The sequence below is a fragment of the Sorex araneus genome, chromosome 3, assembly GCF_027595985.1.
Source record: "Sorex araneus isolate mSorAra2 chromosome 3, mSorAra2.pri, whole genome shotgun sequence".
NCBI lineage: Eukaryota > Metazoa > Chordata > Mammalia > Eulipotyphla > Soricidae > Sorex > Sorex araneus.
In genome coordinates, this window is record NC_073304.1 from 198,362,382 (window position 1) to 198,378,874 (window position 16,493).

A 16,493-nucleotide genomic window follows, 5' to 3' on the forward strand; every position below is an offset into this window, starting at 1 on the left:
CATATCATTTGGTCCCCACTGGCCCTAGAGCAATCGGCGGCACTCCCCGGTCCTCTGATCTCTCCAGTCCTGCTGCCAACAGACTGGCCATGGGGAGAACATCTTCTTGACTGACCGAGGAGGAGGGAGTTGGCCTCACGGAAGGGACTTCTGGGCCTTGGCAAAGTCTGGAGAAGGGGTCACTCTCAGTTTCTCTTGCTGCGTTTAAGTGACTCATCTTGGTGAGAATACAAATAAAATTGAGCCTGGGAGCATAAAGAACAGTGTTGGCCTTGCCACTCACTTACTCTGCGGTCCCCCTTCTCGCCTTTAGTGACTGCGCCTTTGGCAAATGGGGGCCGAAGGCTGTGTAGCCCAGTGGGACTTTGTTGGGTTAAATTATGGCTCCAGATATGTTTACGTTCCCATTCTAGAATCTGTATGTCACAGCTAAAGAGACTTTGAAGATGTGGTCGCCTCCTCGCCATGAGATGAGAGGACTGATTATCTCAGGGGTCCTTTACAGGGGGGAGAGAGGCCATAGTGACGGCTCCAAGGGCCGGAGTATGCGCTTTGCGTGCTGGAGGCCCACCTTCATTTCCCAGCATGGCCTGGTCCCCTGAGTGCCCCTGGGCATGGTTTCCAAATCAACCATCCCCCAAACTCAAACCCAACCACACAAGCCAAAGTGTGGGAAGGAGAGGCAGGAGGGGATCCCAGGCCGAGGGAGATGCAACTCTGGGAGAGGCTTCCTGTTGTGTGAGTGAGGGCTCAGTCCCTCAGTGGCTGGCTTTGAGGATGAAAGACGAGGATGTCAGCCCAGCTGTAGTCCGGACTTCTGCCCTGGGAACGGTAAGCTCAGACACAGGTGCCTTGTGAAGTCTCTTCGTGGCAATTTGCTACAGCTGCACTGGAAAACGAAAGGGGGGTACCTCCAGCAACTTTGCCCCCGTTTCTGAGAAGTTAAGCCCACTTTTGCCTGTAGTTGTGAGTGAGAGAGAGCCCTGGGACCCTGGGACAAGGATGCGTGGTCCCGGCTGCCTCCAGGGGGGGCGCTGTGAGGGACTGGGTGAGGTCTTCATTTCACCTGATGGAAGGAACCGACCCAGACAGCTGCAGGGTTTCACCCCACCGTCCTATGGTTCGAGAACCCCGGGAGGTTGGAGCTCTCCTCACTAGCGGTGTGGGGTGCTCAGCACTCATGCTCTGGGCATGCCTGTTCCTGTTAGAGGGCGGAGGGGGTGCAGAGGAGTGGGGAGAGAGATACTGAATGGCAGAACCGGACAAACGGAAAAGCCCCTGGGCCTTCCCGTGCCTCTGTGTGTGCGGGGTTGGGTGCACATGATCACATCATATGAGGCCAGAGTGATCATACAGCGTGCAGGGCATTTGCCTTGCCCAGGGTCAACCCAGGTTTGATGCCCGGCATCCCGTATGGTTCCCGGAGCCCATGAGGAGTAATTTCTGAGCACAGAAGCCAGAAGTAAGTCCTGAGCCCTGCCAAGTACGGCCCTAAAACGAAGTCCAAGACCACAAACCATATTAGGGTATTTATCTCGGCTCTGCTGTAGGTTGCTGGGCAGTGGGTTGACTGTACCAGCTGGGGTAGTGTCCCTGTGCAATAAGCCCAGTGCCATGTGGAACAAGGACCCTGCCAGATCAGGACGCTCGGCCTTGCCTCCGCTGGCTTGAAAGGCACTCTCTCAGTCGCCCCTCCCCCTTCCCCCAGCCCAAGTCCCCTCCAGCTTCTTTGTCCTTTTCCATTCGGAACTTCTTTCGGGCGTTGGCAGAATGCACACCTGACCTCTGGAGGGCCGAGCAGAGAGCAGAGGTCTGATGGGGGTGATGTGGTGGGTGCAGAAAGGCAGGCGTGTGCGAGGGGCCCCGTGGGGCCCACGAGGGGGCTGGGTGGTCAGCACAGAGCAGGAGCAGGGAAAGGGGAGACAGCTCTGGGCTCCGGGTCTGGGCAGTGATGGGCGCCTCTGCCCTCTTCACTGTCCACCTCACGCCCTGGCAGTGGCTTTTGGACCAGTGGGTAGGGACGTGATTTCCATGGTGGTGGCCTATGGGTTCTGAGTCCCTGAGTACGCACCAGGAAACAAGCGGGTGGTGCCTTGTATGGAGGTGGGTGAGGCTACTGTACCTGCCACCCCCCGTCCTGTTCCTGGCATCTGTGGGTTCTGAGCGGGCAGGTCGGGTCTTTTCCTCAGTGCTGGGGACCGAGTTTGGGGCGAGGGTACAGATGACATGGCCTCTTCCACAAGACCAGCTTTTAATATGACTGTGATTGGAAGCACGAATAAATAAACGCCAAAGAAAATGGGAAAAACCAAACCAAACCTCGGAACGTCAAAACTGAAAGTCGGGGAAACGAAACACACAATTCTGATCTCCGACAGAGACACGAACAAAAGCCCCCGAGGAAACAGAACCCGACCATACAGGCGTGTCACAGGGAGAGCCGAGGACGAGGCACGGGGGTGGGGGGGGGGACCCGAGACACTTCCAGCCCTGCCACTGGGCCTCTGTCACAGGGGCCAGGGCAGCAGGGGGTGGTGGTGACCCTGGTCCCAGGGTGGGGGGGGCGGGATACAGGGTGGGATCGGGTAGGGGTTGGGGGGGGGGTCTGCGGTGGGTCAGGAACCTTCACGAACGACACAAGGACTGGACGTGGTGGACAGTTCCGCGGAGCCCCTCCTAATGGCGCAGTTCGGATTCCGTGGGGCCTGGCAGGGCCGTGGGGCGGGGGGTGCGGCGTGAGCCCGCCCGCCCCCCGCCGAGCGTTCATGTACAGAGACGCGGCAGCGGCGCCGTGAGGAGCGTGAGCATGCAGGTGCTTTATACATCTGGCAGTAAGATGTGATGACAGGTCGGTTCTGGGTCCGTTCCAGAGCGTGACGCACGGGACTCACTTCTCCGAGGAGGGACGCGCGCGGGGTAGGGCCCGGCGCGGCGGGTCAGACGTGGCTGGAGCGAGGTCTTGGCAGAGAGTTGGCTATGTGTGCACGGGGGGCTCTTGCTTCTTCCGGTCGTCAGGGGCCATCTTCCCGCCTGAGCCCCCGGCGCCCTGACCTGGGTCTGTGGGGGAGGGGATGCTGGGTGGTCGGCAGGCTGTCAGCAGGCGATCTCCTCCAGGGTCCCCAGGGCCGTCTGCAGGGGCACATTCACAGTGTGGCTGATGGTTTCGGAGTGGTTGGGCACCGTGTCACACGTGCTCTGGAGGAAGAGAAGCTGGGTGTTGACATTCAGCCCGCAAGACTACAGCCACCCCCGCACCACCAGATGCAGCCTGGAGGCCCCTGAGCATCACTGGGTATAGACTGGAGGCCCCTGAGCATCACTGGGTGCAGCCTGGAGTACATGAGCATCACTAGGTGCAACTTGGAGGCCCTTGAGTATCACTGGATACAGACCTGGAGGCCCCTGAGCATCACTGGGTACAGCCTAGAGACCCCTGAGCATCATTGGGTACAGACTGGAGGCTCCTGAGCATCACTTGGTACAGCCTGGAGGCTCTTAAGCAACACTGGATATGATATGGAGGCCCCTGAGCATCACTGGGTGCAGCCTGGAGGCCCCTGAGCATCACTAGATATGGTTTGGAGGCCCCTGAGCATCACTGGGTGCAGCCTGTAGCCCCCTGAGCATCACTGGATATGGTTTGGAGGCCCCTGAGCATCACTGGATACAGTCTGGAGGCCCCTGAACATCAATGGGTATGGCCGGGGGAGACCCCTGAACATCACTAGATATGGTCTGGAGGTCCCTGAGCACCATTTGGTACAGCCTGGAGGCCCAAGAGCATCAATGGGTATGGTCTGGAGGTCCCTGAGCACCACTGGGTGCAGCCCTGGGGGCTCACGTCACTGCTGTATGCAGCCCTGCAGGTCCAGAGCACCACCAGCTGGTCTGGGCAATCCGGCACCTCAGGGTCTGAGCAGCACCACATCCGCAGGCTGTTGCATTGCCTGTCTGGCCAAGAATTGCCAGGAGCACCGCTTGGTCTCCCTCCTCCCTGCTTCACCCTTAAAGGCTCAGCTGTGGGCCACATGCCCACTGTCTGGGGTTTTTTTTTTTTCTTTTTGGGTCACACCTGGCAATGCACAGGGCTTACTCCTGGCTTGTGCACTCAGAAATTACTCCTGGCGGTGCTTGGGGGACCATATGTGATGCTGGGAATTGTACCCGGGTCGGCCACGTGCAAGGCAAACACCCTACCTGCTGTGCTATTGCTCCAGCCCCCTCCCTGGGTGGTTTAATAGCTGAAATTCTCCCCTACAGGGGGTCCCAGATGTGTCTCCTGAAGCTGCGCCTGAGTGATCTTGAGCTTTGGCTGAGGAGATGCAGCCCGAGGCTAGGTGTGGGGCAGAGGCATTGATCACTAAAGCCAAGCAGGAGGACTCAGCTGCACATGGCCTCTGGGTCAGGCTGGGCTAAGTCTGCCGGGGTGCTGTGCAGGGCAGGGAGACTGCAGGAACTGGGGTGACCTAGGCTGAGACAGATGGGAGGCCAGGAGGGTGGGTGACTAGTGGGGAACCTGTGCCAGGAACGAGGGAGAGCTGATGGAACAGGGGCTACATTCTGGAGGCAGAGGGGTCCCCACTGTCTTAATCACACAATGTGGATCGCTTTCTGGAAGGTTCTGGAAGGCTCCGAGCTAATGTGATGGAGCAGATAGATACTCAGGGATGAGCTGTAACTTGCCCCAGGTCCACAGCTAGGAGGCAGGGACTGGCATCTAGGGCTCGGGCCCCTGGCTGGCTACATGCACTCTGCTTGCTGGAGGATTTCAGCCTGGAAGGCAATCTGGAGCAGAAATGGAGACATGCATGGGGACAGAAGCTGGGTAGCTCTTGTATGCTTGAGGGAAGAGCCCAAGAGGGTCTGGGGCCACTCTTGGTGACACTAGGTCAACTGGTCGGCTGGCTCAAGGCTGGGCCTGGTGGTGTTAGGGTCTCCGAGGCCACATCCAGTGGTGTTCTGGGGTCTGGACAGTGCTGGGGATCCAACTCAGGACCTCGTACATGGCAGGCAAAAGCTCCAACCCCCTGAGCCCTCTTCCCAACCCTGTTTCTGGGTTTGCTGGCTCGGAGGCATTCGCGGCTTCCTTGTGGGCCAGAGGTGCCGTATGAGGAGGTCCACGGCCCAGCCCAGGAGCGGACCGAGTCTGGGAAGGAGAAGGTTTAGTGTGTTTCTCTCTGGCTCCGGGAAGGAGAGGCAGTGTCGGGCAGCGGGTGGGGTGGGGCCTTAGTGTTCAACTCGGTGGGTGCTAGGGGCTCTGAATGCGGCAGATGCCAGGCAGACCTGGGGATGGGCCGACCATGGCGGGAAAGACCTAGACTCCAGGCCCTCGTACTGCGGCTGGCCCACAGGGCACATCGCCGTCAGCACTGATGGGAACTCGTGCTGGGTCAGCTCCACAGAGGCCCATCCCTGGGACCCCGTCAGAGCAGGAAGAGGACAGTGATGTCCCTGGGGAAGAAGGGGACAGACCCATCTCCCAGCGCGTCTCTGCTTGTCCCTCAGCCTGCAATGGGGGGAACGAAGCCCTGGCCGGCAGGGGCGACCCTGAGCCAGTTAGGACCCGGCCCCGAAGGCACCGCTGATCCCCACAGCACCCCTGGCTTAGTAGAGGGGCCGGAGACTCAGCGTGTCCTTGGCCCAGGAGCTGACAGGGTGCCTCTGGTCAAGGGGCCTGGTGAGGCACAGCCCCCCTTCCTCTCCCCCGATCTGCTTTTCTGCTCCCCCTAGCCCAGCTCCCACCCAGGCTGCTCTTACCACGTTCTCATCGTGGCTCCCTTCATCCTCTTCTTTGCCCAGCAGGTCTAACAGCTTCTCTTTGATCAACTGCAAGAAAGGCAGGTAGGGTTGGCCTGGCTGCATCAAGGGACAGAGGTGGAGACTGCCCTCTGCTTCAGCGGGGGAAGCTCAGATCGTGAGGTGCCTGGGCACGGCAGCACGGACCGGGGCAGCTCCCCCATGTCTGGACGGCAGCGGCCGTGGGAGGGCAGGGGCGAGTTTGGGAAAGGTGACAGGAGAGCCCCACCTCATACCGAGGGATTCTTTCCCTGGCGATGGAGAGAGTGAAGAGAGGCCGGAGCTGAGAAGGGGTAAGGGCAGGGGCTCCCCATTCGCCCTCCGGAGCAGCCTGGGCCTTAAGGATGGGACGGTGAAACCCTCAGGCCCGACGGGCCCCTGGCTCATAAGGTCAGGCCCGCCTGAACCCTTCCCATGCTATTCTTAGCGACAGGAGTGCAGTTATTAAACGTGTTACCTGGGGTGATTTCATTTCCATAACTTTGTACAGCTCCTCACGAAAATTAATAAACAAAGCAGAATAAGATGTAGCCCGGGGACTGCACGTGGGTGTGAGGACTGCTGAGAAGTGGGGTCTGGCCCTGCAGGGGCCTGGGGTCACAGGCGTGCTCCAGTGCTCCCCAACAGAGCCCTGAGTTTCCGGTGGGAGAATCCTCCCTGCTCTCAGGCTGTGTGTGGGGCTGAGACCCACAGTCCTGGGGCTCCGTAGGACCCGGCACTCGGAGGGATTCTGGGTGACCGAGGACTAGCCCAGTCTGGGGGTGGCAGGCGGGGGGTGGGGCTGACAGGCACGGGCAACCTCAGACTGACACGCAGGCACAGTGCAGTGTCTGCTCTCCTGCTGCAGTTGGCGATGCTGCTGGTTGCTGCGAGGCCACCGCTGACGGCCACTGGAGGCAGGGGTGTGTGTGGTTAGAGTGAGAGGCATGTGATTCTGTCAGGGTGTGTGTGAGTGTCGTACACTTGTGTGAGAGCTGTGCGTGTGCATGTGTGTGGTGTACCTGTGTGAGGTGTGTGTGTGTGTGATACACGTGTGTGAAGGATGTGTGTGTATGTGTGTGTTATACCTGTGTGAAGGGTGTGCATGTGTGGTATACCTGCGTGAGGGGTGCATGTGGGTGTTATATTTGTGTGAGGGGTGCATGTGTGTGTGTTACATCTGTGTGAAGGGTGCATATGTACATAGTCTATTTGTATAAGGGTGTGTGTGGGGAGAATACCTGCATGTGAGTGTGTAGCATAATTGTGTGAAGGGTATGTGTATGTAGTATGTGCATATGAGTGATGTGAGGTGTGTATGTGTGTGTATGCAGTCTCTCTGGGTAAGTGTATCTGTGTGAGTGGTGCAGTCTGTGAGTATGTGTGTGCAGTGTATCTATATGAGTGCTTTGTGTGTGGGAGTGTTGTGTGTGTGTGTGTAGTGTAACTATGGGAGTGGTGCATGGTGTATGTATGTGCTTGTGGTGAGTGTGTGACACACCAGGCATGGTGCCAGTACCCCACCCAGCTCCAGAGAGCTGCTGTCACACAGGCTCTGGTTTCTTCTGTCCCTGCAGGAGGGGCCCAGCCCACAGAGTGCCCTCAGGGCCTCAGCACAGCACTGCACGGGGTGGGGGGCCCCTCCTCTCTTACCCACCATGGTGACAGACAGTCCCCAGAGAGAGGGAGGAGGAAGCAGAGCAACTCCCCTGCTTTGGTTCTGAACACTGGGGGTGGCGTGAGGGCACCTCCCCGCGAGCAGGCCCAAATCTTACCTCGTAAATATAATCAAAGAGCTCTAGTATAGTGAGGATACTAGCACCGATGAACAATCCCATCTGACCGCCAATATCACCTGGAGAGAGAGAGCGCGAGGATTGGACTTGCTGCACACAGCTGGCCGCAGAGTGGGGGCCGGCTTTCCCGGGCTGACCTTGCCCAGCTCATGCCAGGTGGAGGGCGGGAGGCAAACGGCCTGTCCGAGGACAACGGTTCTCCCCCACTGCAGGGGCCTGCACTGGCCCTGGGGGGGGACTAGAGACGAGGGGTGTGTGGTCCTGGAGACGGGGTATCAGGGGGCCTGAGTGGGGGTCTTGGAAGCAGTGGCCCCAAAGATGGCCCCACATCATATCCTGAGTGTTAGGACTTCTTTGAGGTGCCTCTTACCCTTCTCTGAGGTCACAGGCAGCACCTCCTGCCCCACCCCAGGCACAGGTCTCCTGTACAGCTGAGAGTGGCCCATAGCCCTGGCTCCTGCTCTTGACTGCAGGCTTCCTAGATTGGCCTTCAGGGCCCCGAACCCCACTCCCAGGGCACTTGTAAACAGGGCGGAATGCAGATTGTTTACGGTGTGTGCAGGGGGCAGGGGCGTAGTGTGGCGCTTGTGTGGGGGCAGTCATGTCTGTGCTCCAGGGAACAGGGTCTTTTTCTGGTGTTGGACAAAGAGCTCAGTTCAGGGGCCACTCCTGCCTTCTCCTGCAGGACATTACTGTCCCGGAGGGGGCCTTCACCTGGGGCCCCCTGTCCCCTCTGTCTGGTGCGCACCCACAGCTCAGCTCACACAGTGCTGGAATCATGCTCCCCTCTGCGCACAGAAGACCATGGAAGCCGAGAGGGCAGCACTGGAAAAGCCCAGAGGACGCTTACAGCCCAGCTGCCCGCGTGTCAGCAGGGAAACTGAGGCCAGACTGTGGCAAGAACCAGGCTCCTATCCCTGCACCCAGAGGGGATTCCCCCATTCTTGTGCAGGAGTGCACCAGGAAAGGGGGAGGAGCCAGTGGCCTGGGAGGCTGGACTCAGGAGGCTCGTCTGTCTGTCCGTCTATCTGTCCCCTGTCCACCCCCACGAGTTGTGGAAGTTTGTGCCATACCGAGTAAGGCAGCGACTTCATACGCCTTCTTCTGTTCAATTGTCTCGTAGTTGAGGGCTTCAAAAAATATATCCAGAACCAGGATGTTCTCTCTGCGGAGGGGAAGGGTCAGGTCCAGACACGATTAGAACTCCCAGCTTTCCCAGGGACACTCAGGAAACTGAGGCCCTGGGGACTGGAGCAAGCAGCCTGGAGTTAGAGCCACTTATAACAGAGCTGGGGCTTGGACTTGAGCCCTTCCTGCGGCCCAGAGCCCTTTGCAGGCTGCGGGGGGTTGACTGGCCACTCCGGATCGTTACCCCGCTCTCTCTGTGGCCCCTGTGCAGGAGTCGTGCCCAGTCCTCCCACTTCTGGCTCCCCCGTAGGGTCAACTGAGTCCACGCCCAATCCTGAGGGCCCCCGAGTTCCTACTGGACTCCATAGCTTACGTCTCTGCAGGTTAGCAAGGGCTGGTAGGAGCAAACCTCTCTGAGGCTGGGGGTGCCCTCCTGCTGGAGCAGGGGTTCAGTGGGGTCCCGCCTGCGGAAATGTGTGGGAGCAGCCCCCGACTCTGCACCCAGGCCACAGTGCCCTCCATGCCCCCTTGAGCTCGACTGATGGACCAAACCCATCCCGGGGCAGGTCTGGGGGTCTGGGCCTGTGGGAGGGTGTGGCCGGAGAGATGCCCCGCCCCCTCCTTCCCCACACGGGGATTCTCACTGCCACCCACTGTCACCCTCTCCTGCCTGGCTCGGGGCGCGGCCAGGCTCCCTTCTGCTTGCTTGGTACCCCCGTGTCCCCCACGCCACTGAGAGATCTTCCCCAAATGACTAGGCTAGTCCTAGAGGCTCTTCAGTGACTCAGTCGCTCATCCATACTGAGCATGCTCAGTGGCCGCATGTGGCTGGTGGACACCACAGACCCAGACCGTTTCCTTCCAGGAAGCAACGTGGTTGGACAGTGGAACCCGCCCCCACCTGCTTGATGCTCTTCAGTGGCTTATTGTCGCTTCCTGTTCTCAAAGGAGTAGTTCACCCCCTGCACCCCCACAGCCCACCCCTGCATCCAATAGCCCACCCTTTGCACCCCACAGCCTACCCCTATGCTCCACAGCCCAATCCCTCTTTCCCACAGCCCACTCCTGCTCTGACAGCCCACCCTGCGCACCCCACAGCTCACCTCTTGTGCCCCACAGCCCACTCTCTGCGCCCTATGTTCCACACCCTGCACCCCACAGCCCACGTGCAGGACTCCCCTGCTCGCAACACGCCTGTCTCCCTTCGCCCTTTCTCACATGCTCTGTCAGCCTCCCCCTGTCCCCCCTGTCTTTCCTTCCTTTATGCTATTGAGAGGCACCTGCCCACCAGGAGCCTCTCATCTGACAGCTAGGCAGGGGACCAACAAGGGACTGCCTGGGGAATATAGACCCCACACCCTGAGAATATAGACCCCCTCACCCTGGGAATATAGACCCCCCACACCCTGGGAATATAGACCCCCTCACCCTGGGAATATAGACCCCGTCACCCTGAGAATATAGACCCCCGCACCCTGGGAATATAGACCCCCTCACCCTGGGAATATAGACTCCCTCACCCTGGGAATATAGACCCCCCACACCCTGAAAATATAGACCCCCACACCCTGAAAATATAGACCCTCACACCCTGAGAATAGACCCTACAACCTGAGGATATAGATCCCACACCCTGAGACTATAGACCCCACACCCTGAGAATATAGACCCTACACCCTGAGAATATAGACCCCACACCCTGGGAATATAGACCCCCTCACCCTGAGAACATAGACCCTATACCCTAAGAATATAGGCCCCATACCCTGAGAATATAGACCCCATATCTTGAGAATATAGATACCAACAACCCTGAGAATATAGACCCCCACACCCTGAGAATATAGACTCCCTCATCCTGAGAATATAGACCACCATGCCCTGAGAATTAGACCCCCACGCCCTCAGAATATAGACCTCAAACCCTCAGAATATAGACCCCCACATCCTCAGAATACAGACCTCAAACCCTCAGAATATAGACCCCCACACCCTCAGAATATAGACCTCAAACCCTCAGAATATAGATCCCCACACCCTCAGAATATAGACCTCAAACTCTCAGAATATAGACCCCCACATCCTCAGAATATAGACCTCAAACCCTCAGAATATAGACCCCCCACACCCTCAGAATATAGACCTCAAACCCTCAGAATATAGATCCCCACACCCTCAGAATATAGATCCCCACACCCTCAGAATATAGACCTACCACAGAGTGTATAGACTCCTGTACCCCCATACTCTGAGAATGTACATTATCTCCCCTCCCCCCTGACACTGAGTATTACAGAGAACACCGGGGGCTGGGCAGAGAGGGAGTAGGAGGGTGTCTGAAGGAACCGTCACTGAGCCTCAGCTCAAATGGACACGGTGTCTGGAGGAATCAGCTGGAGAGCGAGAGGCAAAGCATTCCAGCAGAGGGAAGAGAATGGGCAAAGCCCTCCTGGAAGTCTCTTATTTACCCTAAAAAACAAGCTCTGAGGCTCCCTGGGATGACATCCCCACGCACTGTACAGCCAGCTCCCGCTCCCTTGGCGGGCCCCCGTCGACAGATCCGCCAGCCCTGCACCCCTGTCCCCATCAGACGGAAGCTCCTTAGAGCAGAGACAGCAGCACCTTGGTCACCTTCATCTTCGTATTCCGAGTGCTGAGCCCAGAGCTGGGCACCAGGTGGGTGTTCCCTGGCCGTCTGTCTCTCTGGGGGTGCTGATGCTCACCTCCGCACTGTCCTTCCTGAACTGCTCCCAAATTGCCACCCCTCATTCATTCTTCCACGCCCCCCCCCAATCCCACCCTGGCTTAACGACCAGGCCTGCTTTGCCTGCTTTGCTTACGAGATATATTTCTCAGATTTGTTAAATTTCTTCTCCAGGTACTTGGCAGATGTCTTGCTGGGGATCTTCACCATGGAGAGCTCTTTGTTGTAGCGGGTTAGATTGCAGGGGGTTCTGCAGAGACAGTAATTACTGTCCTTTTCCGCCAGCAGACCTGGAGGACAGAGGGGGTGGGGCTTAGCCAGGTGTGGCCAACAGTCCCTGGCGGGAGGGGGGGAAGGGAGTAGCACACCCAGGGGGTTTGGGGGTTTTGCTCTTGCTCTAAGGAGACGAAAGGGAAAGTCAACTCTCACCACATACCCACTTCCGCCCGTCCCCCAGTGCTGGCTGGGCTGGGGATGGCCCAAAGGCTCCAGTGCTTTACACACGGGGCACCCTGGGCTTCTCTGAGCCCCCAGCTGTGTTCTTCCCCAGGCTCTCCTTCCCCTCAAAAGAAAAGAAAGGTGCCAAGTCTGTTGCTCTGTCTTATTTTCCTCCCGCCTCCTCTATTATTATGACCCCTTTAGCGGGCAAGTCTTTGGAGGTCTGGCCCTTTAACTCCCAGGCCACATCCTGTGTCCCTCGCCTCTGTGCCCACATCCACAGAGTGGGCTGTCCCTCAAGGACGCATGTGGCAGGCTGGAATCCAAGCAGAAGAACTACAAATACAAAGCTGAACTCCAGATTACACAACCACCCAAACCCCAGTGGGCTCTCTGGGCAGGGAGCTTGCTCTTATCTTGTCCTTTCCCCCGAAACCTCCGAAGACAAGGACAGGTCATAGCAAGCTCTGACTCTGGCTTACAGATCAGATGGAGCATGCTCCTGAGGGGGTTTCTTGGTCAAATGCGCCTTCCTGTTCTCTGCCAAAAGCTGCTTCTTTTCTTTTTAAAATTTTTTTATTAATTGGTTTATTTATTTTGGTTTATGGGCCACATCCTGTGATGCTCAGGGGTTATTCCTGGCTCTAGGCTCAAAGATCACTCCTGGCAGGACTGAGGGGGGTGGGGTGGGGCGCTGTGTGGGATGCTGGAGATTGAACCTGGGTTGGCCACATGCAAAGCAAATGCCCTACCCACTGGACTTGCACTCCAGCCCCCAGAGCTGTTTCTTGACACTATGCAGAGAGATAGTTCCCGAGAGGACTGGAGTCTGCCATCTTCCTTTGGGCAAAGCCCTCTCTCCACCCGTCCCTGGCTCTCTCAGTGGATTGACCCTTGGGCAGCAGAGGAACTGGACCTTTAAGCATCTAAGACTATTTTTTCTGAAACCTCTCGCTCCCTGATAACCCCCCTGGCTCCTTCCTCCTTTGTCCGCTGGGTTAGGATGGCAGCCAAATCCCCCTCTGGTTCCCGCGGAAGGACCTTCTGTCCTGGGAGTGACGTTTCCATCCCTTCTCTGTTGCCATACAGGATGGGGTGATTTCACGTCCTCCCGTCCCTCCTCTTCGCCCAAAGCCAGGCAGGCAGTGCTTGTGTTCTTGTTGATCCTTGGCTCCAACAGTGCTAATCAGCCACACACCCCCTCCCCAGCACAGCCCCCCAACCTCAGCCCCTAGGATTGGGGTGTGAGTTCAGGGCCGCCCCTCCTTAGCTCCTGTGAGTGCAGTTGCTGAGGGTATGAGTCTGAAGGACTGAGCCCCTGCCCTCTGTCTGGATGAGAAACTGAGGCAGCACGTGGAGGGGGAGGGAGCCGGCCACTGGTGAGCTCCCTGGCTGTTCTGCTTTCCCTCACCTGCTGGCTTCTGGGTTTGGGTTGAGGGAGCAGAGCTCTTCCAAACCATGCCCCGTAATTCCCCCTGCACAAGCCCTCTCACTCCCTCGGCATGCCAAGTCAGGCTGGTTCTGGAATAAGCTTGGCCTCTAGGGTGAGCTAGAGGAACGGGGCCCAGGAGCTGTCCCAAAGGCTGGCTGCTCTGTCTGTCCCAGCCCCGACTCTCCTTGCCTGCTTTCCTCCTGCCACTCTCCCCTGGAACCCACACCTCCTCCACTTCCACCATCTCCCCAGGTCCTGTTGCAGTCTCTGCCAGCTGTGTCCCCTCCCTCCTCCACCCCGGGCTCCTCTCCCCCTTCCTTCCCCCTGTCCTGCAGGGAAGGATGCTGTCCTTCCTGACTAGCGTCTCTCCTCCCTGCACTCTTCTCCAGGCCCCCTTCTCTCTCTCTTCAATGCTCAGCAAGTGCCGGTGATCTCACTCTCAGCCTCCCCCTACCCCCCATTTCGTCTGTCCCCCAGTACTGACCTAGGGCAGGTTCTGCACATTCCTTGTGCTGCTCAGGGGTACAGAAAGGGGCATCGCCTGCAAAAAAAGGAAACAAGGGAGAGATGCTCAGGCAGCAAGACCCCACCCCAACTCCCCACCCCTGCCTCCCACAGCCCCTGGGAGGCAAGGACATCTGGTGCCCAGAGGGAGCTGTGACAGAGTGGCCCGGGACACTGAGGGCTGGAAGATTTGGGTTCCCATCTGTTCTGTGATCTGAAAGGTGATAGCAGGTTGGCGAGGCAGCTACCAGAAACTCGGTCGGCACTGGGGGAGAAAGCCTGTTGGCTGGCAGTGGGGAGACAGGGTCCACCCTTCACCAGACCCAGCTGCCGTCCCTGAAGTGGGCAATGCCATACTGGTTTGACCAACCACTCCCAGAGGCTTGAGGCTCAGTCTGCTACCTTCTCAGGATGCCTGAACACAGAGCCATAGCGGGGGCTCGGACCCCTGTCTAACCCCAAGCCAGGGCTCGCTCCTTCTAGTCACACCATCATTTAAAAAAAATTTATTATTTTTTTATTAGTCAATCACCGTGAGGGTACAGTTACAGATTTACATATTTTCATGCTTGTGTTTCAGTCATACAATGCTCAAGTACCCATCCCCCCACCAGTGCCCATTCTCCACCACCAATGATCCCAGTATCCCTCCCACCCTCCTATTTCATCTCCCTCCCACCACCCCACCCTTCCTCTGTGGCAGGGCATTCCTTTTTGTTCTCTCTTTCCTTTTGGGTGTTGTGGTTTGCAAGAGAGGTATTGAGTGGCCATCGTGTTCAATCTATAGACTACTTTCAGCACGCATCTCCCATCCTGAGTGGGTCCTCCAAGCACCCTTTACTTGGTGTTCCCTTCTCTATCTGAGCTGCCTTTTCCCCCAGCATGTGAGGCCAGCTTCCAAGCCGTGGAGCAAAGTTCCTGGTACTTATTTCTACTATTCTTGGGTGTTAGTCTCCCATTCTGTTGGGACCACTATGACCACTTTATATTCCACAGATGAGTACAATCTTTCGATGTCCGTCTCTCTTTCTGACTCATTTCACTTAGCATGATACTTTCCATATTGATCCACTTATATGCAAAGTTCATGACTTCATCTTTTCTTTTTTTTTAATTTTTAAGATTTTTTGTAGTAAGTCACAGTGAGGGTACAGTTACAGATTCACACATTTTGTGCTTGTTTTTCCCTCATGCAATGTTCGAGAGCCCGTCCCTCCACCAGTGTCCATTCTCCACCACCAATGAACCCAGTATCCCTCCCACCCCCTGGTCCCATCCCCCGCCCCGCCCCACCTCTGTGGCGGGGCATTCTAATTTGTTCTCTCTCAATCTCTCCTTTGGGGTGTTGTGGTTTGCAGTAGGGGCACTGAGTGGCCATCGTGTTCAGTCTCTAGTCTACTTTCAACACGCATCTCCCTCCCCTCGCAGGATCTCCAATAACATTTTACTTGGTGTTCCCTTCTCTATCTGGGATGACTTTCCCCCAGTGTGTGAGGCCAGCCAGCTTCCAAGCTATGGAGCCAACCTCCTGGTATTATATACTACTATTCTTGGGTATTAGTCTCCTACTCTGTTATTTTATATTCCACAGATGAGTGCAATCTTTCTATGCCTGTCCCTCTCTTTCTGGCTCATTTCACTTAGCATGATACTTTCCATGTTGATCCACTTATATGCGAAGTTCATGACTTCATCTTTTCTAACAGCTGCATAGTATTCCATTGTGTAGATGTACCAAAGTTTCTTTAACCAGTCATCTGTTCTCGGGCACTCTGATTTTTTCCAGATTCTGGCTATTGTAAACAGTGCTGTGATGAACGTACAAGTGCAGATTCATTTTGACTATGCTTTTTGTGTCTCCAGGATATATTCCCAGAAGTGGTATTGCTGAGTCAAATGGGAGCTCAATTTCTAATTTTCTGAGAAGCATCCATACTGTTTTCCAAAAGGGCTGAACCAGTCGGCATTCCCACCAGCAGTGTAGGAGAGTCCCTCTCTCCCCACATCCACGCCGCCAACATGGGTTGCTTTTGTTCTTTTGGATGTGTGCCAGTCTCTGGGGTCACACCACCATTTGTGAGGGAGGGGGGCTTGTGGGCTTGTGTGAATCCCCCAATGGCTTTGCTCTTTTTTTCTTTTCTTTTTGGCTCGGGTCCACCGTGTGCCAGGCAAATGCCCTACCCGCTGTGCTATCGCTCCAGCCCTGGCTTTGCTCTTCATCGCCCACACTCCGAGCTGGAAGGGTGATTGCTACTGCTACTTGCTTTGACTCAAGCTGCAGGGAGGAGGCTTCGTTGGCGGCTAACCCAGTCCGAGAATGAGGCACTCAGCTCTCATCTCTGGTCTCCCTGCCCTCCACCCTTTCGTTACCAGGTGCTACATGGAAAGTCATTCAGAGACCGTTTCCCTAGCCATTTTCCTATACATTCTTTTCCTTTAAAATTTTTTTTTCTCATTTGAACCACAATGAGATACACAGTTAACTCAGCTATACAGTTGTTCATGACTGGGTTTCCGTCATACAGTGTTCCAACACCATCCCTTCACCAGTGTACATTTCCCACAACCAATGTGCCCCCGTTTCCCTCCCCCACCCTGGTATGCCTCTATGGCAGGCATGTTTCTTCTTTCTCTCTTTCTCTTTCTTTTTGGGTGTTACGGTGTGCAATAAAGGTACTGAAAGTTTATCATGTATATCCTTTTCCTACTTCCATCA

General features: G+C 56.6%; 1 protein-coding gene across 1 annotated transcript in view; it reads right to left on the reverse strand.

The window, feature by feature from the left end:
- Nucleotides 1–2,216: 2,216 nt before the first annotated feature.
- ASIC2 (acid sensing ion channel subunit 2) overlaps nucleotides 2,217–16,493 on the reverse strand; it is a 274,000-nt gene continuing 259,723 nt past the window's right edge. The window contains exons 5-10 of the mRNA XM_055129921.1: nucleotides 13,758–13,814; nucleotides 11,540–11,693; nucleotides 8,645–8,736; nucleotides 7,551–7,630; nucleotides 5,758–5,826; nucleotides 2,217–3,195 (exon numbers count right to left, since the gene is read on the reverse strand). Of these exons, the coding sequence (XP_054985896.1) occupies nucleotides 3,094–3,195; nucleotides 5,758–5,826; nucleotides 7,551–7,630; nucleotides 8,645–8,736; nucleotides 11,540–11,693; nucleotides 13,758–13,814 (554 nt within the window). The 3' untranslated portion in view covers nucleotides 2,217–3,093. The remainder of the gene's footprint in view (nucleotides 3,196–5,757; nucleotides 5,827–7,550; nucleotides 7,631–8,644; nucleotides 8,737–11,539; nucleotides 11,694–13,757; nucleotides 13,815–16,493) is intronic.